The sequence below is a fragment of the Euprymna scolopes genome, chromosome 42, assembly GCF_053919585.1.
Source record: "Euprymna scolopes isolate OS-2025 chromosome 42, ASM5391958v1, whole genome shotgun sequence".
Taxonomy (NCBI): domain Eukaryota; kingdom Metazoa; phylum Mollusca; class Cephalopoda; order Sepiida; family Sepiolidae; genus Euprymna; species Euprymna scolopes.
The window spans coordinates 30,535,685-30,562,597 of NC_136523.1; the positions used below are offsets into that span (position 1 = coordinate 30,535,685).

The window sequence follows — 26,913 nt, forward strand, 5'->3', positions numbered from 1 at the left end:
GTTTAAAATCGTCGATAAAATGGCCAAATTAAAGGTTTTCCTTTCATGCGAGTCAAAATTTTTCTAGCTTCTGTCTTCGCCATTCGCCATTTTTTTAGAGTCGTAATTAATTTTTTTGTTTTTGTTTTTGATAACTTCACACGTGAAAGTTTCTTTTTAGTTTCTTAATCATTTCAAAGTAAATATTTATCAATAAATTAACATCTTTATAAATTTACCATCTTAAACAAACAAACAAAATATTTGTTAGCTTAAAATGTCGGCATTTTATTGTTAAATTAAGTTGATACTTAAAACAATTTCTAATTCATCTTATTTACTTTCGTCCGTTAGAAAGAAATCGCACTGTGTTTAAAAAGTTATAAAAAATGTAAATAATTTTCATTAAATTTGCTTAAAATTTCACTTTTATTTCATATATATATATATATATATATATATATATATATATATATATATATATATATATATATATATATATATATATTATAAGTATCAATTTCTTTTGTAAATATATCTTTCATATTTGATTTTGAAATATATTTGTTTTAAAAATACAAATAAATAGATAAATAAATAACAATAAAAAGATTTCTAAAGTCTTAAAAAAAAACGAAACTATTTAAGTTCAAACTAGTTGTTTCTATCCGCCATTGCTCGGGAGTCTGTTAAAATAGGTATTGTTTTTAAGTTAATTTTTAATCATTATCATCATTATTATTATTATTATTATTATTGTGTCGTTTTATCATTCAATTATTAATTTCGCTAACTTGTCCCAAACTATGAATAATTGTTGTCAAGGTAATGTTGTTTTAATCTCTATAAAATTATTAGTTGTAAAAACTTCCAAATTGCTATATATTAAAATTAGATATGGCTTTCCATTCGACAGTTTAAAGGCTTTCAAATCCTTTTCAAATTTTAAATGATCATTAAATAATTCAGTTCTTTTTATAATAAAACGTGAAAATGTCTAATTTTTTATGAATATTAAATCGAAATGATTTCTTGTTGGATTTTATTTCGTAATTAAATAATTCTTAAAGAGTCTGTTTAAAATTCTTTTTTATTGTGTGCCATTACAATTTATATTTCACTGATTAAAAAAATATTAGCGTGTAAATCACGTAGAGGTGAGAACCAGTAACCACAGTTAAGTGGATCGACGATTTGTAATAACATAAACATTGCGTTCGACATTAAAATAATACAAACAAAATTGAAGACATATTTCAATTTTTTTCTTCACTTTCATTGAAAGTTTAAAAAAATATCTTAAAATGATTTAAAAGTAATCATCTTTTCAACGCCTAATAGAGTTAAATAAAAAAAAGTGTCCGACATTTTTGCCCTAGAAATGTTCCAGAACATTTTGTCATAGTACTTTTTATTTATTAAATCATCACATCAAATTGTCATAGTCGACATTTAAAAAACAAGGTGTTTGCCCGTTGCCCAAACACATTTCCACCTCAGATATTTAAAAAAAAAAAAAAAAAAAAAAAAGAGAAGGAAAAAAAAAAAAAAAGCTAAGTTGAACTAATTTGGAAGCTGACACACTGTCGTTAGGAGGAGGCGACATGCGACCAAGAAAACATAAAAATAAGCCCCCATTTTTGTCCTAATTTTATTTACCCTTCTTTCTATAAAAGAATGGCTACAACACGAGGTCGGTTTAAGGGGGAGGAGCAGGGTACCAGCTCTCCCTAAAGGGAGGCATTCGTTAGAATTCACCAGTAGGGACGCCTCAGAAACTCTTCCCCTCGACTTCCAAAGGAGAAGATAATGCCTGGGAGGATGCAAGTACAGATAGAGGAGGCCTCATTTTTGCCCTGATTTAAATCCCATTAAAAAATAGCATCAAGAAATTTCACTTGGGGGTGGGAGTGGCATGGAAAAGTAATTTTTTAAATAACCAACTGTATCCACCCGACGTTGTTCGGGTGTCTTATTTTTCAAGTTTTATTTTTTGTTTTGTGTTTACATTATTAATTGAACAAAATTTTTATAAAACTATAACTAATGTATGTCAAGGCATGAATAAATCTCTATGAAATTAATGTATATAAAACCTTCCTTAGCTTTTAATAAATGAGCATTTAAAGCCAATCTATTCGACAGTTTAAAAGCTTTCAAATACCATTCAATGAATTTTAACACAGTATTAAAATGGTTGATTTGTTTACAAATGAAACTAGTAGTGTTAATGTTATTTATTTTTTAACATGATTTAAGTCAGTGTTTGTTTCCAAACCTTATTATGTCTGTGGATCCCCTGCAAGCTGTGGACCCCATATATACATTTCTTTATATTGATAGCATAAAATCTAAATCCCAGTTTGAAAATTTGAATAAACATACGTACATCTAGTAAACGAAACTAAATAAACTTGCTTGTATCTAAACCTCTCTGTCTAAAGCTTCCATACATCCCGGTTGGGAATCTAGCATAAACAAAACTAAATAAATACAAACTTTCTTAAGGGCCCCCTTAAAGCTTTTGTAGATCCCAGTTGGGAATTTCTGGTTTAAGCAAAAGTGGCTGGATTGTAATAATGAAAAAAAAAAAACAAAAAAAAACAAAACAAACTATTTCACTCTAAATAATTTACAAGACTAAAATAGGAAATAACAAGAACAGATTTTCTGTATTGCAAAGTTTTTGTATGAAGCATTTGATTCAATGGTAGAACAGAGGCGGAATATAAAAATACTCTTTTTCTTTGGTTTCTGAACTCATTAATGTTTTGGATATAAACTATTTAATTCTAGCAATAAATGATTTCACTGAGATTTGTCTGCAAACAAAGTGTAATATATTGATGACATTGTGCCTTATTTATGAATAAATATCTCAATGTAGATTATGTTCTGATACTACCATTGATCTAGTCTGTCCTCAGTCTGGGAAAATATTATCTTTCTAGACTGAGGTAATTTTTAAATCTTAATCCAAAGTGCACGTTTTGGGCTGAATTGAATTGTCTTCACATTAAAAACCGACCCTGTGTTTAACTCTGCTCTCCTGGGGATGCAAGTAAAGAGGGACTAAAGGATAACGTAATAATTGCAAGTAACTTCTTAAATATGAGGTACCTTCAATAAGTTTCCAGACTTCTTTTGTACAGGCATTTAAAATTGTTGTCGACTCTTGAAAATTCAATGTTATTGCTATACATCTTATGAGATGACTGACCAATTTTTAGGATTTCAGGTTCAAATGAACAGCTACAGCAGGAGTTGGAATATACCCTACTAAGGCCTGATTGTCACAGCTGGTGAATTTCAAAAATACCATCTGGATGTGAGGACACTTTAGAAAAATTATATGCAATAAAATTTTATTTTAAATTCGGAAAAAATGCCACAGAAACGTATGGAATGCTTTTAAATCATCTTGCATGAATTGAGCATCAGTTTTTGAGTGGCAGAAGAGATTCAAGGAAAGCAGGGGGTCTGTGATGAAAGGTGTGGGAGGAGTAAGGGAGTTAGAACACCAGAGTTGATTGACCAAATAAAGAATTTCATGGATAAGAGCCGTGTGTCTATAGAGAATGCACAGTTTGATGTCAGTGTTGGAACTGTACATACAATTATTTGCTAGGAACTGAAGATCCAGATTTGCACAAAGTTTGCCCCAAGGGTGCTCAGAGAAGATCATTCTTGTCATAGATTATTTGACTAAGATGGGTATCAAGACATTTCCTTACCCTCCTTATAGTTCAAACCTTGCTTCCTGTGACTTTTAATTATTCCCTAAGCTCAAGGAAAACTTAGAGGCTGTGATTATGAGACAATTGAGGATGAAAAGAGCTGTGAGGAGGGTTATTGACACGCTCACACAAGAGGACTTCCATGGAGTCTTCCAGAAGTTGTTGGAACGCCAAATCAAGTGTATTGCAGCCAGATGAGATTACTTCGAAGGAAACTAGAGTTTTATGTGTGTACTATCAATAAAGGTACCCATTGTGAAAAAAGTCTGGAAACTTGTTGAAGCACCGCATATCTATTGCAAAAAAGGGGAAGAGAGTATTTGGGCCAGTCCTTACACAGTGTTCTTATTATCGGTTATCAATAAAGCTCCCACAGTTTTGGTAGCGTTCATATATTCCCAACAATCACGTCATCCCCACAGACGACCAGTTATTGATCCAAGAAGCTGTTTCAAGACCTTGTTTGAATCAGATGGTAAACTTTGAACAAAACTGAAATGAATTGCACACAGAAAAGACTGAATTTTTGCAAGGTTTTATTTCCTAAATAAAATAATACATGAAAAATAGCAATACAATTTTGAAGTTTTCCTTAAAAGTATATAAGTAACGTTTATATATATATATATATATATATATAAATATATATATATATATATATATATATATATATATATATATATATATATATATTTATCTTATATACACACTTATATTGAGATAATACCTTACGTAATTTTTGCTTCAATGTTTAACCCAACAGTTCTAAATACAGAAGAGCTCAGGTAGTTAGCCTAACGCATTCCCTTGATGAAATAAAACACAAACGCTTACAATAAGTACATTCGTATACAGTATGATATATATGGATTTAAAGCAGTGAAAACAAGCTTTAGAAAAGTTTGTATAAAAATAGTATGCAAATATTTCCTTCTAAAACTGAATTTGAAGGTTTATCAATCAATGATTGCATAATAGCTCTACCTTTTCAACTTGATAAGTTATTGAGCTAATTTTTGTTTCACATATATAGTATTCCGTGTGCTGTTTTGCGATATAAATCCTATGAATTCTTTTTTTACCGTTTATATAATAGTGCTCAATAACAATTAGAGTAGCATATGTGCACATTTTTATTTAATTACATATGATTTGCTGAAACCTGCATGCAAATATGTAGCTAGAAATATTAATATAAAGTAAAATTGCATATTAAATAGTTTTATCATTTGCAGTTAAATAAAAATTTACTATGAATTTACGTTGGATCGATTCAATTTAATAGCATTGTATTGCTTTTTCTTCAAATACGTTTTTCATCTAAATTATAAGGTGAAAAAAGATATTCGTGGAAAATCTCTACTGTGAACTGCATTGTAAAGTGATTTCTTACAGTCGTGCTGGTCGATGGAAGGTGGCCGATAGGAAGCGGATGGATGGAAGTAGATGATGGTGTTACCCTACCCCCGGCTTCATCTCGAATGAGGAGGAGGAAGGGGAGGAGGAGTATGGCGGAAGAGACGAACCGGACGTTGCGTTCGCGTCAGCCAATCAAATTTGAATGTCGTTTCCCGCCTTCGAAGGGCCGAGCCAAACTGGAAGAAGAAAGAAGAAAGGAGAAACACTTTGGAAAATAACAGCCAAAAAAAACAGTGAGTAGAAAAACTACATTATTTTCACTTTTGCCGACGAGTCGACGACAGCCGTTAGAAAAGCGTGCAAACCGACACGACAATCTTTTCGACGCCGGCATCCACGATAGACATTTTTTTTTTCACTTGTTTTAAAACCTGCATACAAAAAGATATTCAAAAACACTCACACATTCTCTCTCTTGACAACTCTCTTCCTTCTCTTTAACTTACCTCCTTTTCTTTCTCTTCACTCAATCACCCTCTCTCATTACTTACTACTATATCTCTCCTTTTCTTTTGCCCCCTCTCTAGTTTTATATTAACTCACCCCCTCTCTATATTTTTCATAGTTTCTTTTTTTTCTAGATCCATATCTCTTTACTTACACTCATTTTCCTTTTCACCCCCTCTCTTTAGTATCATTATATCGATCCCGTTCTTGTACCCCTCTCACTATTTTTATACAACTCGCTCCTCTGTGTACCGATACACTTTCTCTCTCTTTTATCGATCCATATTTCTGACCCAACAATGATGGTGAACGTTATAAAATCCTTACGTAGAAGAGGGGGGGGGGCATTTTCGTTTTGTTTTTAATTCTTTTTTATGCCTTCTTTTTGTAAACAAAAACGATAGAATCACAAAAATGAAACTTAAAATTTTTTTTTTTTTTTTTTTAAATTGAAAACGAACATCGTTTCATCCAGGCCAGCAAACATGGCCACCAAAGAAGAAATACAATAAGAATTAATAAATAAGAAATAGACGGTATTATAGAAATAAACAAAAAGGAAAACTCCTTAAATAACTTATTGTTGTTTAAACAAACTTAAAAGTTGAAAAGATAAAATATACATTTTTTAAAAATCAATTCCGCCCAAAACAAAACCTTTTTATTTAACTCTTTTCCATAAAACAAGACTATTTTTTAAAAACATTTTTACCGGCATTTTTTAAAAATATTTTCATTGTTTTGTTTTATTTTAAAAACGAAAATCAATTTTTTTAAAAAGGTGTTATTATTATAATAATAATAATTAATAAATAAATATTAAAGTATAAATGTTTTCTTTTGTTTAATTTTGGGTCCTTTTTCTACCCTTCTTAAAAAAGGTAACAGTTAAAAAAAAACGGCACTTATGCACTTTTGTTACTGTGCTGAAATAATGATTATTATTTTGAAAGCTATTCTTAACGTGAGGAAGCTGTTTTGTGATTATTATGTACTTCCACCTAACAAAATAAAAAAAATATTGTGAAACTTGAATTTAACTTAAAAATAGCACGGTAACACAAGTGCATAAGCTAAAAAAATTTGGAAAAGTAATAAAATAAACATTCTGGTACTAGTGCAGAGAGTGATCCGGACGTAAATAATAAAGTTATTATTTAAAAAGCCATTCTTAACATGGGGAGGGGAGGGTGTTTTGTACCTATTCTATACTTCAACCTTACAATTGAATAAAAAATATATAAAACTTTAAACTTGGAAATACGATTTAAAAAATAGCGCGGATCTCTCTGCACTAGCACCAACATTCTAATATAAATTAAAAAAAAAATACTATTTTTAAAAATAAAGCATACTTTTAAGATTTTTTTGCTTACAAACCTACGAAAAAAATGTTCGATCGGTTAAAATAGGGTACTTTTTCGGAATAAGAATGAAAATCGAAAGCCGTAAACCAAATTAAAACCAATTAGTTACTTAATTTTTATGTCAATTTGAACTAATTACTCACTTATGTCAAAAATAACATATTGCTGCATTATTACATAGAACATGTACTTTCACGATTTCACGATCGATTGAGACGCCATATTTTTGGGTGAAATGTAACAGACTGCAGTTACCTCCCTTGTTACTTCTGTTTATTGTATAACTTGGAATGTTTTCTTGAAAAATATTTTCATTAATAATTAATTTACTACTTTACAATTTTTCGTAATTTTTATGTATTTTACTAAAATACATAAAAATTACAAAAAATTAAAATAATTTTACTAATTTTGACATGACAATTGATTTTAGTTGAAATTTAATATTTGTGCGATTCTCGAGAAGAAGCAAAGCAAAGCACCTGTTTTAGCTTAGGAAAGCAATTTTATTGTTTATTTTAAAAGTGTAAAACTTTTTTATCTTTACAGCTTAATTGAAAAAAATGTGAAAACAAAAAATAATGTTTAGAAAAGTTTTTCGGCAAAAAAATCCTTCAATTTTATATTTCCATTAAAAAAAAAAAAATTTTTTTGTATATGATTTTTTATTTTGGTTGATTAAGTTGAGTCAAGGAAAGTTTTCAAAATAGATCCCTATTGTCATGAAAAAAGTGATAAACCATAATCATATCATTTTGCTAAAACAAATATATATTAAATATTAAACATACATATATATATATATATATATATATATATATATATATATATATATATTATATATATAAACATTGTCTATGGGGATCGACCAACGTTTCTACGTTCTTCATCATCACCTTCTATAAAAGCTCTCCACGCATATTGAGCACTTTTGAAGGAAGTGGTTTTCAGTTTATGTTGGTAATATACCTAAACGTAATCACACAATATATGTATGTATGTACGTACACATATATATTGTATAGGCAGTGTTACTGTTGACTATATAACAATTAACAAAATAAATGTTATTTTTATTATTTAGTAATTGAGCACTGTATGATTTCTTTTTACCAAACCAATAATAATCCCATAATAACAACAACACTATTGTAGCTTCTTCACTGTGTATCACAGATTATTAAATCTCTTTGATATCACCTTCGTTTGATAATACATTGAAACCGCAGTAAAGTCTTACATCTAAGTATATTTTATTAATGAGGGAAAAATATAGAGCCATTTATTTGTCTTGATTAGGTTCTGTTTTGATTTTCAGAGGATTGTTTTCTGTCTGTCTCTCTCTCTCTCTCTCATATATATATATATATATATATATATATAATATATATATATATATATATATATATATATATATATGTATGTATGTATGTATACAATGCAGTGGTTGATTGACGTATGTCACTCACTCTGTGCATTCCTGATCAGAGAATGAAATAATTTACCGTTAAAAAAAAGAAGAAGAAAGTCGAATCGACTTTCTATTTATCTCTTTTCGTTATTTCCCACAGGAAGAAAAGGAGAAAATTCTTTTGTCACTTTTTGGGGGACAGAAAAAAATCGGGGTCAGAATCGCCAGACTCGGAGCGGAGCGAGCACTCCTCCCCTCCTCCTTCTCTGTTTCCCAACTTATCCTTTGGATTTTAAGACATTAAATGGATTTCTCATTTTTTGTGTCACATTGACTCTTTATGTAAGTCTTTAATGAACTATTTCGTGGTTTTTCGTTTTTTTTTCTTTTCTTGTTATTAAGTTAAAACAAAAGATGAACTAAAAAAAAAAAGAGGGGGCACCTACAACTACTAAGTAATCGACCCTCTACCCCAAGGGTGGCTACTCCACCGTACACGTGTAGGAAACTGAATCAATTTCAAATCTATGGCTAAGTAAAATGAGAAATCGATTTTTACTAATAATTTTATCGAAAAAATTCTCAATTTTTTTGTAATTTAACCACGTGTTTTTTTGGATTTTTTTTCATGAAATCGGTGTTTCCACTATTATTATTATTATTATTATTATTATTATTATTATTATTATTATCCGTATAAAAAACAACAAAGGTTATCTTGAACTTCTCAGCTTTAATATGGCTGACATAGAAACAATATCAAAATTTGTTCTAGTTTTATGTTCAATTAGTAATTTCATGACAACAATGCCATCCAAGCTGAAAAGTTGAAAATAACCACAACAATCATTGAAATATTTCAAACAAAATACCCTTTTCTAAATTGTCATTAGTTTACCTTTCGTTTTGTTTTCAGTTTCACATTTGTTTTTGTTTTTTTTTTGTTTTTTTAGGTATTTATTCAAAAAATTACACTTACAAAAAGTTCAATATTAGGTATTTTTTGGTGCTAATGCAGAGAGTGATCTCTGCGCTATTTTTTAAATCGTATTTCCACGTTTAATTAAAGTTTTATGATATGTTTTTTTATTATTAAATTGTAAGGTTAAAATACAGAATAAGTACAAAATACCTTCCCCTCCCCAGGTTAAGAATGGCGTTTTAAATAACGTTATTCACGGATCACTCTCTGCATGAGTACCGTATTTTTTTAATTTTTTTTTCGGTAATACCCAGCGTAGTATACCCCCCCTCCCCCAACCTCCTCATGTTAAGAACGCCTTTGGGAATAAACTTCGAAAGCCGTTATTAACATGGAAGGTTGGGAATGTTTATTTCCGAAAACCGTTCTTAACATGGGGAGATTAGGGGTGTAATAGAACACTGGGTGCTCTCGTAAAAAAATACCTAATATTTTTAATATTTATTTCCATTTTGGCGAATTTTTACGAGGGAAACAAAACAATTATTTACAAACATTTTTCTAGACGTTTATAACCGTGGCAAGCGTGGCATTTATAAAATTGTTGAAAATAGAAGAGAAAAAAAGGTGTTTATAAGATTTTAAACATCTTTTTTTTTATGTTTGAAAAAATCTTTTTAATTTTACTGATTTCTTAATTTTCGAAATATTTAGATTTTGTTATAAATCGGAATCAGTTGATTTGAGCATTTTCTTGTCCTAAAATAAAAATTCTAATTTTTTAAGCTCTATAAATTTGAACTCTTGTTCAATCACTTTCTTTAAACTTATTGCCCATTGTTATTTCCTTAATTTTTATTAAAACTTGTTTTCCATTTTTTATTCAGTATAAAAAGGGAGGATAGACCGCCAGCGATTATAAACATTGGATTATCAAAACTTTAATAAACAAATCAGAATTTTATTTCGGAACTAGAAATACAATTTATACACTAAAATATGGACGAAACCCAAACGAAATAGGGAGGTATTTAAACTATCTCTATAGTACAATTGAACCGATGTAACTACTATCCCTCCCTCCTCTGATCAGAACGTGTGAACGAGAGAATAAATCGATAAATTCGATTTTGAGATCGATTTCGAAACGGAGGCAGAAAATCTTGTAGATCTTAAGAGCAACAACGATTATTATTATTATTATTATTATTTTTTTTTTTTTTTTACTTATTATAATAATAATAATAATAATAATAATTTACTTATAATGATGATTATTATAATCATTTTTACTTATAATAATAATTTTTAATTAATATAATAATAATAACCACGAATACAATGTAATTATTATTAGAATGAAATGTATAGCTCATTGACACGGTAGTGTCGTCGGAACATAAATGAACCATAATACTAGACTTGTTTTATCTACGAATTTGATAATTGATAGTTTAAAGACTTAAAAATCACCTTTTGAAAAGTCTGTAAAAATCGTACTGAGTGTCACCCTCCCCTCCTCCCCATGTTAGATCAACACAAAAATATATAAAAAAAGAAATTGTATTTCCAGTCATTCCTCAGTGATCGAGCGAAATTCGAATGTGATTTTGTAATCTGTAAAATGTCAAACTCTAAAGTAAATTATCACGGTGAACAAAATGTTTAAAACCCGAACTGAAGTATCACGGTTGGTTTGTGCATTTGAACCAGAGATAAACAAACATTTCTCGGTGAGCTACTGAGCAAAGAATATTTTTTTCCAGACTCTTTATATTAATAAAAAAAAGCTGGTGCTTCTACAGAATTCAAACCGAAAACTTAGTATTAACAAAAACACAGTCTGGTTCAAATTATGTAGAAGTACCTAAAAACTTTGTATTAAAACAAGTCGAATGCGAAAACATTTTTGTTGAATATTCAACTTTATCATCTCCAATATTGTTTACATTTGCTTTAATTGGCTTTTTGAAGAATTCCTTTTAGTGTTCTTTTTTTTTTTTCAATAAATATCTCTGTCTACTTATATAAGGCACTGTGTGTGTAAGTTTGTTCCCTATAGTCTCCGAAACGGCTGGGCCGATTTTTTTTTTTTTTTTTTTTTTTCATACAAATGTACTTTATGTGACTGAGAGTGTTCTTGGATAGGTTTTATATCGAAATGCCTCCGATAAGTAACGATAATAGAAAAATCTAATTAAAAAAGAACAGTCCTATTTTGATTTGAGAAGTTTTATCACCGCACAAGCAGAAGGGCCTCCCGGCCTGACGTATAAAATCAACATTAGGTTCTTTGATATGACGGGCGCGTTCGAAATGAATCTTTCTGCTTACAGCACAATTAAAGCATATGACTTTTGCATTTTAAACTTTAATTCAAGCCATTCTATAAAAAATAATGTTATAAAATTAGCAGTAGGTTCTCTACAATGCAATTGTAAACTATAATCCATTATGAACTAAGTCACTGCGAGAAAGCATGTGAACCTTCCCTTGGTGCACCGCGGTAGGTCTCTGACTAAAGCAAGCAATCGGTTTGATTGAAAAATGGGTGATTTCAGTGACAATTTAAAAGTATTAGAAGTGTGACTGTGGCATATTCGCTGATTTTTATTCAATCATGAGCAACATCGGATCTCCTTGCTAGTTCGATTAATATAGTAAATAACAATTTTATGCGTATTTCTCAAATTTACGTAGAGACGAGAAACCCAGACACTCGAGATCTTATTTGATAGTTTTATTATTTGCGTGTCATCATTTGCATCGGCTCCATAATCGAACTTTCTAATGACGTTTGATTATTGACTCGAGATTTCGTACTTTGATGTAAACACACACCTGAAATATGGCAGCTATAAATCAAATAACAAGAAAACTTGAATTACTTACTTGTGGTGGAAAAATATTAATGTGCACCTGCACCACAATTTACAGAATGTAATTCATTATTTTTTATTTTATTAAATTTAAATTTTATACATAATTAAAATGACACCATTATTACTGATTTAAAGGATATAAGTCAATAAATGGCGTCATGCGAGCGTAAAAATCGCTGCTTTTAAATTGGAGTTCTATTGAATTATTTTCCATAAATTTCAGTATGTGTTGATATTTTTCCACCACAAGTAAGTAATATTTCCCGTATCACTACCATATTTCAAGTGTATTTACATGTAGAAATATCCGATATTTTGACAGTGAAAATAGCATTTATTTTTGTGTACGAATATTTTAGTTTAAAGCCTATTTCAGTCGCGTAATTGGGTTGGGAGGAGGGAGGTCACTTCACTAACTAAACTATTTCAGTCGCGTAATTTAGTTAATGAAGTGACCTCCCCCTTCCAACCCAATTTACTTGGTTATCTTGAACTTTTCAGCTTGAAACAACATCTTAACTAAGTTGATTATAGGGCGAATGTATAGAAGCAGTAGCAGTACCCCAACCCCACTCTATTTTATTTATTTTTTTTTTTCTAAATTTTTTCTCTCTCAATTTTTTCTAGCGGATTATTATTATCGATTAGACATTAATCTACCAAATAATAAAAAAAATTTAAAAAGTCAATATTTAAATAGTTGTAGGGGGTACTCATTTTCTAATATAACCATCTAGTAAATAGATAACCCTTTTAGAACCACTCGATATTTTTAGGCTAAATTTTGCAAATTTAGCTTTTTCTAAAAAGCAGTTTGGCCTTCAAAAATTCTTTTTGGCCTTTTTTAGAATTTGGTCCCAAATTTGCCTCCTGGCTCAATCCAAAAGATTAATTGCACAGAACAAGTTGTGTTTATATGATCATCATGTTTATTCAGAAATATTCAAAAGCAAAAATTAATAAATTTTACTGGAGATGCTGTAAATGTTAAAAAAAAAAAAAAAAAAAAAAGACTTACCTTTAAAAAGATTCGGGTCTGTATTCCGTATCGTTTTCATTGGTCGCCATGTTTGTTTTCATGCATGTGCGAAAACAAACATGGCGACCAATCAAAACTATGTGGAATACAGAAGACCTGAATACCCCTTTTAAAGGTAAGTTTTTAGTTGGTACTCTAGCTCACATTCATTCACTGCCTTTAGATTGTCAATGTTGAATGACACAGCTTGGATAAATACATATTTAAAAAAAAAATAGAAAGAAAAAAGTTGTCTGAGCAAAACCTTTGTAAATGTCGGGTGACGAAAATATGTATATAAAATAATCGGAAAAAGTGAAATTTAAAAAAAAAAGGCTAAATTTATACAATTTGGCCTAAAAACGTTGAGTGGTTCTAATTGGGGATTGATTTCCTAGAACATTGCTTTAGAAACATCCCATACAAATATTTAAATAGTGACTTTAAAAAAAAAATTTTTTTTTGATAATCTCGTAGACTAGTGTCCGTTCGATAATAATCTACTGAAATAATTGAAAAAAAATAAATAAATAAAAAAAAATAAGAAAAATACAGAGGGGGAGGGTACCATACTGTTTCCATGTGTGCGCTGATTATAGGTTGTATAATTTGTTTCAGTTGATAAATTAATGACCAAACATAATCGCCTAAAACCAAGTAAAATCTCACTAGAGGGGAGGATCCTCATCTACTAGTTAATGAGATGGATAGTTTGTCAGTTCAATGATGATGAATATTATGAGAGGATTGAAAATGGTGAAGGAAATGAACAAAGTTATGGGAATGGTTTATGATAAATAATTGTTAACATTTAATTTGAAAAACACCAAAGAAAAGCAGTTTTATTTGGAAGGGTGGGTGTCACTGGCTAAGTGATTAACAATGCAAATTGAAAACCTTGGTGTGCTATGTTCAAATCCAGTTCGTTCGACAAAAAGACTTTCATCAAATCCACACGTGACTTTGTGACTAATTTTCGGGCAAAGAGGGAAGTAAAATAATAAAGTGCAACAAGCCATGTAAAGATAGAAATTATTTGCATCCACATACAGTTTGAATATTTGTTTGAAGTAACTGTTAACTTGCATATGGTAGTCATTGTCACACTCTTCTCTGACAGGTTGTTCCACAGAGCATAAAGACTGACAGAGAATAGACTGCTTTTCTATTGAAATGAAAGTGATGGTCATATATCTTTTGCAGGTGCCTGCAGAGACTGCAATTTTCTGCGGGGGGGGGGGCACTGAAAAAAAAAAGTAGATTTAAAATCCCATTGATGATGCTCTATGCCAGAATTGGGTCCCCTTGCATCCTCAGCTGCTCAAGTGAGGACAGATTTTTTTTTAATTACTCTTTGTAGGAGGTAAGAGTGATTGCTAACAGTCGAACACACTCCAGGTGTATGATATCTTTTAAAAGATATTTCTTGCTTACTTACTTGTACCGTTCTGGTATCCACCCTGGAGTGGATTGGTTGTGTCCATCAAGAGAATTCACTGTGTCCCGAATGAATGTTGATAAAATGCAACAGTTCACCAAAAGTATTAGCCCATAAGTTTCAGCAGCAAACCATATAGAGGCTCAAGATCAGTCTGGTATCATGTTTCACTGTTCTGAGCTAGTTTTTCTGCTAGCATTTGTGTCGTTTGTTTTGTTTTGTTTTTGAGTCTTGTGGAGAAGTTGGTTCAAAAATTTTTGTGAATGAAATCCTCTGAGTGATGATAAAGAATGTAACTGAACCAATGAAGACATCCAGAGAGGAGAGCTTGCAATAGAGACGATATGTTGCAGCGAGAACAAACAGCAGCATTTTGAACGTGAAGGATGATATACTCAAGAATGAGTTGTACCAGAATTATGTATAGAGGAGTGTATTTCATAAATGGGAAGTTCTTTGAAAGAAATTCTCTCATGGAAATTCTGTTTTGATGTTAGGCACATGAAAGAAGAAATGGAAATTTCTGATAGATGTTTTCTTACAAGAAGGAACCAGATATAAAAAGTTGAGAGCAAACCAGTAATACATGGTGTGGTATTTAGCCCAGGTTGGTTTACACCAGCTTCCTCCAAAGGAGAAAGTTTACAGAAAATATGAAATTTACAAGTGGTCCCCAGCTGTATGTGCATGTTCAAGTTTATAATTTTCCAGTTAAAGGACGGCTTAAAATATATTTTTTTATTTACCATTAAACTCCATGATGTCAACAGAAAAATAAAAATGAGATTCTATCTTTCCATTATGTGTATAATTACATGTCATCATTACCATCACCGTTTTCATGTCCGTTTTCTCATTCTACCAGACCAGGCTGTTTGAAGATACTTAATTCCTGACCTAAAATGCACCAAACATTGATTTTATTGTTTTTTTCCTTTCCCTTTTCAAAACTCAATCATGTTCTACAAAGTCCCAAATAGATTTTCTTTACAACGCAACCAAAACTCATGAATAAATATTTGAAGATATAAATAACTTGAAATGTAAACTCTTTCCAAATTTACTGGATTTGGCATAAAATAACCTGAAAAGGGTTGATATGCCATAAAACAATAAAATCAGTAATATCCACATTACATGCTGCAGATGGCTTTTAGAAATTGACTTCCAAACTAACCTATCTCTGGACAGGCTTTTATTTGTCCCTCTTTATTTCAATTCATTCTTATTACTTCCTTCCATGTTTTCGTTAGCATTCTCTTATGGACACAGCCTGCTAATTCTATTTTGCATCTACTAACCCAAGAATTTTCATCCATTCTTTTATAGTGGTCATACCATTGAAATCTTCTGAAGGGTAAAGAGATCTGACCAGAGATAGGTAAATGGGGACCAAAAGATAATGTAATGAATGAATTGAACTTTAAAAAAAAAAAAAAAAAAAGAGACTCTGGAGTAAGAAAAAAGGTTTCATCGTTCAAAAAATCAAGGGAAATAACTCTAAAACTTTAAAGTTGATCAAAATTTAAGAATTATACAAATTAAAGAATTATATAAATAATCAAAATTTGAAACAAGAATACATATTCATTCCCAGGCGGTGCCTAGTAGCTCTGTTAGTTTTAGATAAACACATTGTCATGTGAAATTAAAAGGTTATTTTGAAGCTGTCGGGAACAACTTTTTTTTTATTATTTAAACGTTTTAGTAAAACATGACATTAAAAACATATCAGTAAAAGTACAGAATAATTAACATTAAAAAACATGAGTTTTGTTAAACACATTAGAATAAACTTTTTACCTAATTAGTCAAGTTTGAACATTTATGTGTGTGTGTATATATATATATATATATATATATATACACACACACACACAAGTTAAGATGAGATAAAATAAAAGCATGAGATAAATAGATGGATCAGTGGCATGCCCTTACTTATCCTCCCGCAGATCAAGCTCCCTACCCCCTATTCCAAATGAAATACTTCTGTGTCCCCTTCCCTAATCTAAGATTCTATTTTTGTAGGTGATATAAGAGAATGACTACATATCTTGAGCTCAACATTATCCAGGATTGAATGTTCCACCATCCCATAGTTTTCTAGTCATCGAAATCAATGAAATCCATTTTTCAATCAAATCGATTAATTGCCTGTTCTAGTTGGAGACCTCCACCTCCACATTGTACTGGGAGGAAGCTTCACATGCTTCTCCACAATTTCTTAGTCCACAATACATTGTAGTCTATATTGCACTGTAGAGAAATTTCTGTTGATTTTATAAAATTATCTTTTAAATAATGATTTGAATTAGTTTAAAATGTAAAAGTAAGTTTCATGGTTCAATTGGTCTGTAAATATAAACATTTTAAACGCACCTCTGTCATAATCTACTGTTGATTTTATATGCCGGGCCCTTCTACTTGTGCAGTGATAAGACTTTTCAAATGCACATGAAGTTAGGCTGTATATAAGTGTTAACTTTAATCAAAATCAGACTTTCTTTAATCGGATTGTTTTGATTATCAATTTTCAGTACTTATCAGAAACATTCCAATACAAAACCTATGTAAGAACACTCACAGGCACATCAAGTACATCTGTGTTAAATTTTCATTTGTTAAATTCTGATCAAGAGTTGCCGAGATTTGGAACTTATAGCTTGAGCCAAATAATTGAACATTGAAATGCTTATATCTTTGGTTTTATGGGAGGAAATTATATGAAAATTTGCAGCATTACTATTTTATGGTTAACGTTTTATGAGAATTGGTAAAAAAAAAAAACTATATTTTCAAATCAATAAAATATACCCAAATTTGCCTACATTTGTATATATAGTGTCCTGGCAGCCAGCTTTAGTTTTGCTGCTTTCGGATGAATTTTGTTTAGGTTTTTTTTTTTTTTTTGCTTGACTGTCTCCTCTGTGGCCTTGCCAGGCTATATATATATATATATATATATATATATATATATATATATATATTGTTTTAATAGAAACCAAGACTTCAAAGAATGGGTTGATAGCAACAAATAGTGTATTTCATTGTTAGATTTTTAGAAAAACAGCCTTTCTTCAGATTTTGAATAAAAATGTGAAAATTTTCAAGCAATATAATGTTTGGATTTGTCCGAATAGTCTTGAAACAATTGTAATTAACGATGAAATACACTATTTGTTGCTATCAACCCATTCTTTGAAGTCTTGGTTTTTGTTAAAACAATATATGAATGCTCAATTATGAAATATGATAATTTTGTAGCTTACAGTTTAAGTCCTCTCTTTTTGGCTTAAAATTTATTGGTATATGAACGATTACTGAATTATATAAACCCATTAAAATTCGGAATACTAAAAATAAGACTATATATATATATATATATATATATATATATATATATATATATATATATATATATATATACACACACACACACTCCCACAGACACATTGCATACAGACACACACTCTCTTACTCTACTATTATATAAAAAGAGCTGTGTGTGAGTTCTGTTTCCTATGAACTTAAAAACAACTGGGAGGATTTTTTTTTTAATTTAACACAAATGTACTTGATGTGTCTAAGAGTGTTCTTACGTAGGTTTTTTATCGGAATGTTTCTGATAAGTACTGAAAATTGATAATCAAAACAATCCGATTAAAGAAAGTCTGATTTTGATCAAAGTTTTTTGATAGATATACCACCTTTTTTGGCAATTTTATAAGCTCCAAATCTCATCAACTCTTGATCAGGATTTAACAAATGAAGGCTCATTGGAAAGGTAATGACCTGAATTATATAGTGGATTATGTGACATTTGCCCTTAAGGTCTCACATTAAAGGGATCATCCATTATCCAGAGCCTATTTTTGCCACTTTTTACAGCCATAAAATGATTCAATCATAGTCATTTGTTTTCCTAGTTTTGCATATGAATTACAAAATATCTGATATTTCTCCAAACACTCTGGCTTTGATAGAGGGGACACTAAAACTTGCTGCTATGGTTTCAAATGATTTGAAATAACAGCAAAGAGAGACTTGATTCTAAATATTTCTCATATCTCCCCTCTTTAGTTTTCATACATAAAGTAAATTTCAAAGTGTATAAGGATTATTTGATACTAGAGATATTCATAATCATGCCCTATTTCCAAAAAAGGAGAGATATAACATGAGAAATATTTGGAATCAAGTCTCTCCTTGCTGTTATTTCAGATCATTTGGAATCATAGCAGCAAGTTTTAGTTAGTTTTCCTTCTATCAAGGCCAGAGATTTTGGGGAAATATATATATATATATTCACAGCATGATTACGTTGACACACCGGTTCTCGTCAGATCACCAAAGTTAAGCAACATTGAGCTTGGCTAGTACCAAATGAATGACCATTTGGGACTTCCAGGTACCGTATGTGCTCTCTTCTTATCTCAGCATTGTTTCTATTTGTCCTGAATTTTCACTTACCACTTGTATTTAATAGCAATACACCTGGACGATAAAACGTTTTGAATAATTACGGATTTCAAGGGGGTTCTGCTAAAATCATCATATTTTAAAAACCAAAGCATCTTAATCCTCAAAATACCACCGTTTTGTTCGAAAATGAATGATTATATATTTTAAGAGTTTTAAGCAAATAAAGTGATAAAAATGTTAACGTCATAAAACAGCGTTTTTGGTAAGATTTTGTAATGACCCCCCCCCCCCCCCCCCCGATTTGTAAACGGTCGTACCGCGTTTCTCTTAAGAATTTCCTCATGAAATTTTGGAAATTAACTAGAAGAGATATCATTTTTAATAGATTTGGTTGTCTGAAATTCTTTTGGCAGCTCATTTTTTTTTTTATTTTTATTTTTATTTTTTATTTTTTTTTTTTGTGTTAAAAAAAAGACTTCAACATGACGAGTTTGGAAAATTTTGAAAAAAAATTTCTTCAGACACCCACTGTTAAATAAATCAATCTTTTTACTGCATTTATCTGTTAAAAAGAAAAATGTAACCGGCTTTCTCTTGTGGTACCGAGCAATTTAAAATCATGACACCTGGAAAAAAATTGTTCTGTTTTTAAAAAAGTATTTAAAAATTATTTGTAGAAGCAGTAGCTACTATCGCTGATATTAATTACTTTACTGTAAACAAACTTTTTTTTGTTTTGTTTTTTTATTCCAGAACGAATTAAAAATGTAAAAATAATGAAAATATGAATAAAAAAAAATGTTCTTACATATTAGTTGGAGTTATCAGAACATAATTAGCTTAACTAGAGCTATTCGGTTATCAGAATATATAATTTTAAAGCAATCCGGCATTATTTTTCGTCAAATTTTAAAAATATAGTTGAAAAACAAATATGTAACGTGTACACTTTTATCCATTACATTCGTTTTTAACGGTGAATGAAAGTGTTTTGTTAAAAAAAAAAAATGAAAATGTGAAATATGAGTTTTTTGCTTCACAATATATATATTTTTTTGTCTTTTTAAAAAATATTTTTAGTTTTTTTTTTTTCAGTGGATTATAATCGAATGGACACTAATCTACCCAATTATTTATATATATATATATATATATATATATATATAAATGCAAAATCAATATTTAAATATTTGTAGGAGGTGCTCAGTTTCTAGTTAAGTTCCTATTTACTTGCCTTCCCATGAGGACAGTTAGACACAAGGTCAATTAATGTGAGGAAAATCAAGCTTCCCAAAAAGAGTCAATCTGGATAGAAACAAACATAAAAATTGTCTCAGTCATGAAGGATTTCTCCTTCACTGACAGAGGACAGAAAAGGTGAAGTGTAACATCAGAATACTACACTGATCTTGGCCCAAAGTTTAGGTAAAAGAATAAAAAAAAACGTCTTAAACTGGAAAGTTTAACGAAATAATGTGTCACTCGGACAAGAAATGTAATTGAAAATAAAAACCAAATTTATCAAAAATTTGTGAACGATTTGTTATCTTTAGTAAAAAAATTTTTTTGATTATTTAAATAAGTGGGCAAAAATACTTAATAAGTTTTCTGTTAGTGACATCACTTGTTTTAAATAAAATTTATTTTTGTCTATTTGTTGTAATTCTTATGTTTCACACCCCTTAAGAATTACGACAAACAAAAATAAATTTCATATTTAAAAGTAAATCTAAGGCATAACATTTTCAAAAGCCAATAATTATGACCCACTAACCGTAAATATGGGGGTTAAACGCCTTAAAAAAAAAAACTCCCATAATCCTACCTCTAACTCTAGGTATGAGTGGCAAGCCTCCCCCTCTTAAAACCTTCTTTAGCCCTAACAATAACGCTAACTCTAAGTTGCAAACTCCTCACCAAAGTTCCTTGGTAAGCTACATATAAGTGTCTAAAAAAAATCCTTCCTTAAAGAAAAGTGCACCATTTATCACCCATAAAAAAATAAATTAGTCAACTGTCCTAAAACGCTAGAATGATCTCAAAATGGTGAATTATTTTACATTAAATTTATGTGAATCTAACCCCCACTCTAAATTCTAAAATTGTTTTTGTTTTATTTCTATCAAGTCTTCAGGGTGTTCACACATAATTTTCCTTAGCTCTATCATTAACCCAAAGTCAGAGTGGCAACCTCCCCACCCGCTCATAATTGCACAAAGACCCTCTTAAAATCACACATAATCATCTTAAAAAAAAAAAAAAAAGGCGCACAGGATTTATCTCTGATAGAAAAAAAAAAATGGTTAACTGTCCTAAAACGCTAGAATGGCTCAAAATGGGAAATCATTTTACATTAAATTCTAAAATAATACTTGTTTATCTTTCATTAAAGTTTTTTAAGGTATTCACATGTAATTTCCTACAAAGGTAAAATCGCATATTTTGGAGAGGTGGTCAGATGGGGTGGGGGGTTAACAAAGGTATTAATCTACAATAATACCAAAGAAATATTGCAATATATTCATTTTTAAACAGTTCTAGATTTCGATTTCAGTTATTTATACATATAATGCATTACAATTCAGCTTTGAGTTCTTTAACTTCTTTTCTTTTAGTGGATACATGTCATTTTTAAGGAATTGCAGCATATTTATATGCATCTACTGCAGATTATTTGGAAACCATTAATTTTTGGAGATTTTCAGTAGCATATTCTAATTTCTTGCACAAAAATACACTTATATGGTAAATTTCATTGCTTAATCTTCTGTTTTAACAAAGATATAGCATTTATACTGAAAAGGTAGTGTAAAAAATGTAACAAAACGCATATGGTCTTAAAGAGGGAAAAATATCCAAACGAGTGAGGCACAAAAATAGTCATAACTTCTTTAATTTTAATCAGATTTAAAAAAATTTTTAAAAAGATTTTTTCTTAGCTCATCAAGCTCTTTCTATAGATACCAATATTAAAATATTTTAAGCTATTTCAATTTTTTTCATGTGTATTGCTATATTTAACAGCACCGAATCAGGAGAGTTGTGATTGGAGATTGTACAACTCTTGCTTCCCCCCAAAAAATTCCACATGCAGACACCCTTACAATGGGTATCCATAGTCTGTCAACATTGAAGAAAGCTATCATATATATATATATATATATATATATATATATATATATATAGTGTGTGTGTGTGTTTTTTGTTACATTTTCACCACAAACAAGGCATATTGCCACTTTGTTGTAGGGGGCTACTATCAGGGACATAGGCATCAGGGGTACTGTGTAGGGAGTTGGGCAGCAAGATGTCGGTTCACATTGCACTTAAACTTCTGCATGTTAGTACAGTTGGGGAAGCAGGGACCTGGCAGTGAATTCCAAAGTTTAGCTGTCCTGGGGAAGAAACTACTGGAGTAGAAGGCTCTCTTACATCTAGGGATCTCTACTGTGAAGGAGTGGGATTTAGCTGCTTGTCGGGGGTATTTATGTCGAGGGGGCACAAGTGCTTGCAGTTCGTCAGAGCATTCACTGTTAAAGTACTTGTAGAAAAGGCAGAGGGATGCAACATTTCATCGATGGGACGGGCTGAAGTTTAGATGACAGTTCAGGACCTATCAGATTGGCGACTCTCTTTTGAACCTTGTCTAGGAGCGAGAGACTAGTAGCAGATGCACCAGCCCAAATATGACAACAATACTCCATACATGGGCGAATGGTGGCCTTATAGAGGTATAGGATACTATCGGGCATTAGTATCTTTCTAGCACGGTAGAGAGAACCTACCTTCTTCGCAGCGGTCCTGCGATACTCTCGATGTAGTTGTTCCAACTCATGTTTCCTGAGAGCGTTAGGCCAAGGAGTTTAAAGGATGTACTTTCAGATAGAGTCATTGGCCATTGCTATTGGTGGTAGAGAAGGTTTCTTGTAATTATTGAAGGAAACAAGTTTAGTCTTGGCAGCATTGAATGTGACCATCCATTTATGTCTCCATTCCACTACAGATCGGAGGTCATCCTCTAGTGCTTCTGCCATTTCTTTAGATATGTGTTCATTTGTTTTCCTGTCGTGTCTGTTATAGAGTGTGGTGTCGTCAGCATATATACCCATCTCACTGGCAATTTTGTCAGGGAGGTCATTTATGAATATTAACAGAGGTCCCAGGATAGACCCCTGAAGCACTCCCGCATTTATATCATATTGTTTGTGTGTGTTTTATTTTTTTATTACCGTTTTATCTGTTCAGTTGTTTCAGATGTTGGATCATGTTTACATTCCAACAGCCTCGTCAGACCATACAGAAATGGTTGTTAGTATTAGGAAGAAGTGTTTTAGAAGAAATACGGGGGGGGGGTAGGAGATAATAAGTGGGAGGGAGGCAGGTATTAGCAATATTTCAGTTTTGAAGTTTAAAATACATTAGATTGTATTGTGTGTGTGGGGGGTAGCAGATTCAGGTAGGCGTGGGTGGAGATATATGGATATAGGGAGGTGGGGGTGGAAAGAGGATGGTAAAGGAAAAAGAGGGGGTAAGGAGAAGAGGGGAGGAAGAGTTTCAATTATTAGGTTTTAAATTTTGACTGCGTTTTGCTTGTTCAGCAAGGTATATTAAGTAGATGAGAGAGGGAGAGGGTTAGTGTAAATGTCATGTTTTTGACAAGTACAAGGTTCCATTTAAAATTTTCATAGTCGCTATGGTTGACTTGTTCATTTCAGTTTACAATGGGTTGTTTTTTTTTTTTTTTAAGAATACATATGCCAACGCATGCGCAAATACGCATACATACATATGTACATTTCAACACATCCATATACAGACACATACGCACACACAACTATATATAAACAATACATAGACACATATAGATACATATATGTATATGTCTATAAGAGTTGTGTGTATGTGTGTGTATGTCTGCATATAAAGATCCATATATGTCTGCATATACATTGTTTATATATAGGTGTGTATGTGTCTGTATATGGATGTGTAGAAATTTACATGTGTATGTATGCGTATTTGCGCGTGCGTTGGCGTATGTATTAATTCTTAAAAACAAAAAACATTGTAAACTGAAATGAACAAGTCGACCTTTTGCGACTGAAAATTTTAAATGGAACCCTGTACTTGTCAAAAACATGACATCTACACTAATCCTTCCCCCCTCTCTCTCATCTACTTAATATAGCTTGCTGAACAAGCAAAAAGCAGTCAAAATTTAAAACCTAAAAATTGAAACTCCTCCTCCCCTCCATTTCCTTACCCCCTCTCTTTTTTCTTTACCATCCTCTCTCCATCTCCCCCTCCCTATATCCATATATCTCCACCCACGCCTACCTGAATCTGCTACCCCCCACACACAAAATACAATCTAATGTATTTTAAACTTCAAAACTGAAATATTGCTAATACCTGTCTCCCTCCCACTTATTATCCCCCCCCCCCATATTTCTTCTAAAACACTTCTCCCTAATACTAACAACTATTTCTGTATGGTCCGACGAGGCTGTTGGATTGTAAACATGTTCCAACATCTGAAACATATGTAACCAAACAGATAAAAACGGTAATAAAAAAATAAAACACATATTTGCTCTACAATAGTATTGAGCACTCTATTTAGGTTTTTACTAATTACCAGTTTTACCATATATATATATATATATATAGTACAAGCTCTGGCATAACATTATAAGCAGACACGGAGTGGGAAACTGTAATGACAATGGTCTCCTCCTCCTAGGCCTCTGCGGTGAACAGTTTCTGTTCAGCACAAACACCAAATTTAGACTACCAACCTGCAAGAAGACCACCTGGAAGCACCCAAGATCAAAACACTGGCATGTCTTGGACTATGTCATAGTAATACAAAAACTGAAGAAAAAAAAATTTGAAAAAATGAAGTTTTGATCATTAGGTGCATGCCGGGAGCCGACGATTGTTGGACAGACCACCGACTCTTAATAACAAAGCCTAAATTAACAATAAAAAAGAAGCCACGTAACAACCAGCAAAATGAAACCTGACAGAAATGTGATACGGACAAACTTAAAGATCAAGAAACGTCACATGCTTTCCAAAAAGCAGTCCAACAGAACCTGCCAGCTTCAAGCCCATCACTCGACGCAGGATGGACCAACATCTGAAATGCCATCAACAAAGCTGCAAGGACAATATTTGGCTATCAAAGCAAAGAACACCAGGATTGGTTCAACAAAAACAATGATATAATAAAATCTCATCGATAAAAAAGAAAAGCTTGAATAGCCTATGGACACAAGATCAAAATAACCATACAAAAAGAGCTAAGTATACTCAAACAAAGAGTCTGTGCCAATTGAGGCTTCAGGAAATACAAAACGAGTGGTGTCAACAAACTGCCAAAGACCTGCAAACTTCGCAGACAACCTTAGAAACTTTTTTGCTGGTACTAAGAAAATCTTTGGACCAAAACGCTCTGCTGCAGGGACTCTCTTGTTAGCAACCAACACCATCCTGACAGAAGAAAGTGAAATACAGAACAGGTGGATTGGACACTTCAACACCCTACTCAATAGAAACTCCTCATCCTCAGCTCATCTGGACTTCCTCAGTAACATGCCACAGCATCCACCCCACCTATGGATGTCTCTTCCGCCAACCTTCGAAGAGTTCAGTATAGCACTAAAACAAATGCGCCAAGGGAAAGCTGCCGGACCCGACAACATCTCTACAGAGCTCCTCACAGAAGGGAGTCTCCCTGTGAAGACATGTGTCCACTTTCTCATATTAAAAGCATGGGAGGAAAAACAGGTCCCCAGTAACTGGAAAGTTGCTCTCCTTGTTACCATCTTCAAAAAGGAAAATAGAAGAAAATGTGGGAATTATAGAGATTTCGCTACTATTAATAGCAGGAAAGATTCTGGCCCGTATACTTTTAAACTGACTACAGAACATAGCTGAAGATATCCTGCCTGAATCCCAATTTGGTTTCCGCCCATCTAGAGGAACCATTGACATGATTTTCTGTCCGTGCCAACTACAGGAAAAATAAAAAGAACAACAAAAACCCATATTCCTAATATTCTACAACTTTGAGAAAGCTTATGACAGTGTTCCAAGAACAGCAATGTGGTCAGTCCTAGATCAGTTTGGAGTCCCTGAACCATTTGTGGACATGATCCAAGCCCTGCACGGCGAGATATCAGCTAAGTGATGTCGATCACTTGCAGGCTTAAACAAGGCTGTGTGCTGGCACCGACACTGTTCTCCTATCTTTTGGGCATGATATTCAAAGTCTTCCAAAACAACCCCAGGATAGATATCAAGTTCAGGTTTGATGGAGGAATTTTCAAACTGGCCAGATTCAAATCAAGATGAATGACCAACACCATCAAAGTGACGGAACTGCAATATGCAGACGAAAACGCCCAATCCCCAGATGAACTCCAGTAGTCTGAACAATTTTCATGCTCCGTACTCATGCTTTGTTCTAACAGTTAACAGGACCAAGACCAAAATACTGACCAATCACCGCCAGGGGAAGTTGTGCCAAACTTAAACATCATCATGGATGGCACCACCATAGAATGCATCGAGCACTTCCCATACCTGGGCACATTTTTTCCACTCAAGCTAACTGCTCGAAAGAAATCGAAAACCGATTATAGGCAGGCCACACCACTTTTGGAAGACTGTCTACCAGGGTCTTCAAGAACAAGAATCTAACCATCCAGACAAAGGTTATGGTATACAATGCCATAATTGTCTCTTCCCTATTATATACATGCGAGACCTGGACCATCTACAGTAAAGACCTTAAAAATCTCAAACAATTCTACCAGAAAAAACTGCAGACCATTATGCAGATTAAGTGGAACAATTATGTG

The 26,913-nt window shown here is 31.9% G+C and overlaps 2 protein-coding genes across 4 annotated transcripts in view; both read left to right on the forward strand.

Moving 5' to 3' along the window:
- Nucleotides 1-5,232: 5,232 nt before the first annotated feature.
- Nucleotides 5,233-26,913, forward strand: part of LOC145266986 (histone-lysine N-methyltransferase NSD2-like) — a 136,816-nt gene continuing 115,135 nt past the window's right edge. For 2 of the 3 annotated variants that reach the window (XM_080122829.1, XM_080122832.1), the window contains exon 1: nt 5,233-5,368. The gene's annotated coding sequence lies outside the window, so the exon portion shown is untranslated. Of the gene's footprint in view, nt 5,369-8,568; nt 8,703-26,913 lie in introns of those variants that run through there. The other variant, XM_080122831.1, reaches the window with a different exon arrangement.
- On the forward strand, nt 25,643-25,987 carry LOC145267151 (uncharacterized). The gene has a single exon (XM_080123198.1). The coding sequence runs from the start codon at nt 25,643-25,645 to the stop codon at nt 25,985-25,987; it is 345 nt and encodes a 114-aa protein (XP_079979324.1).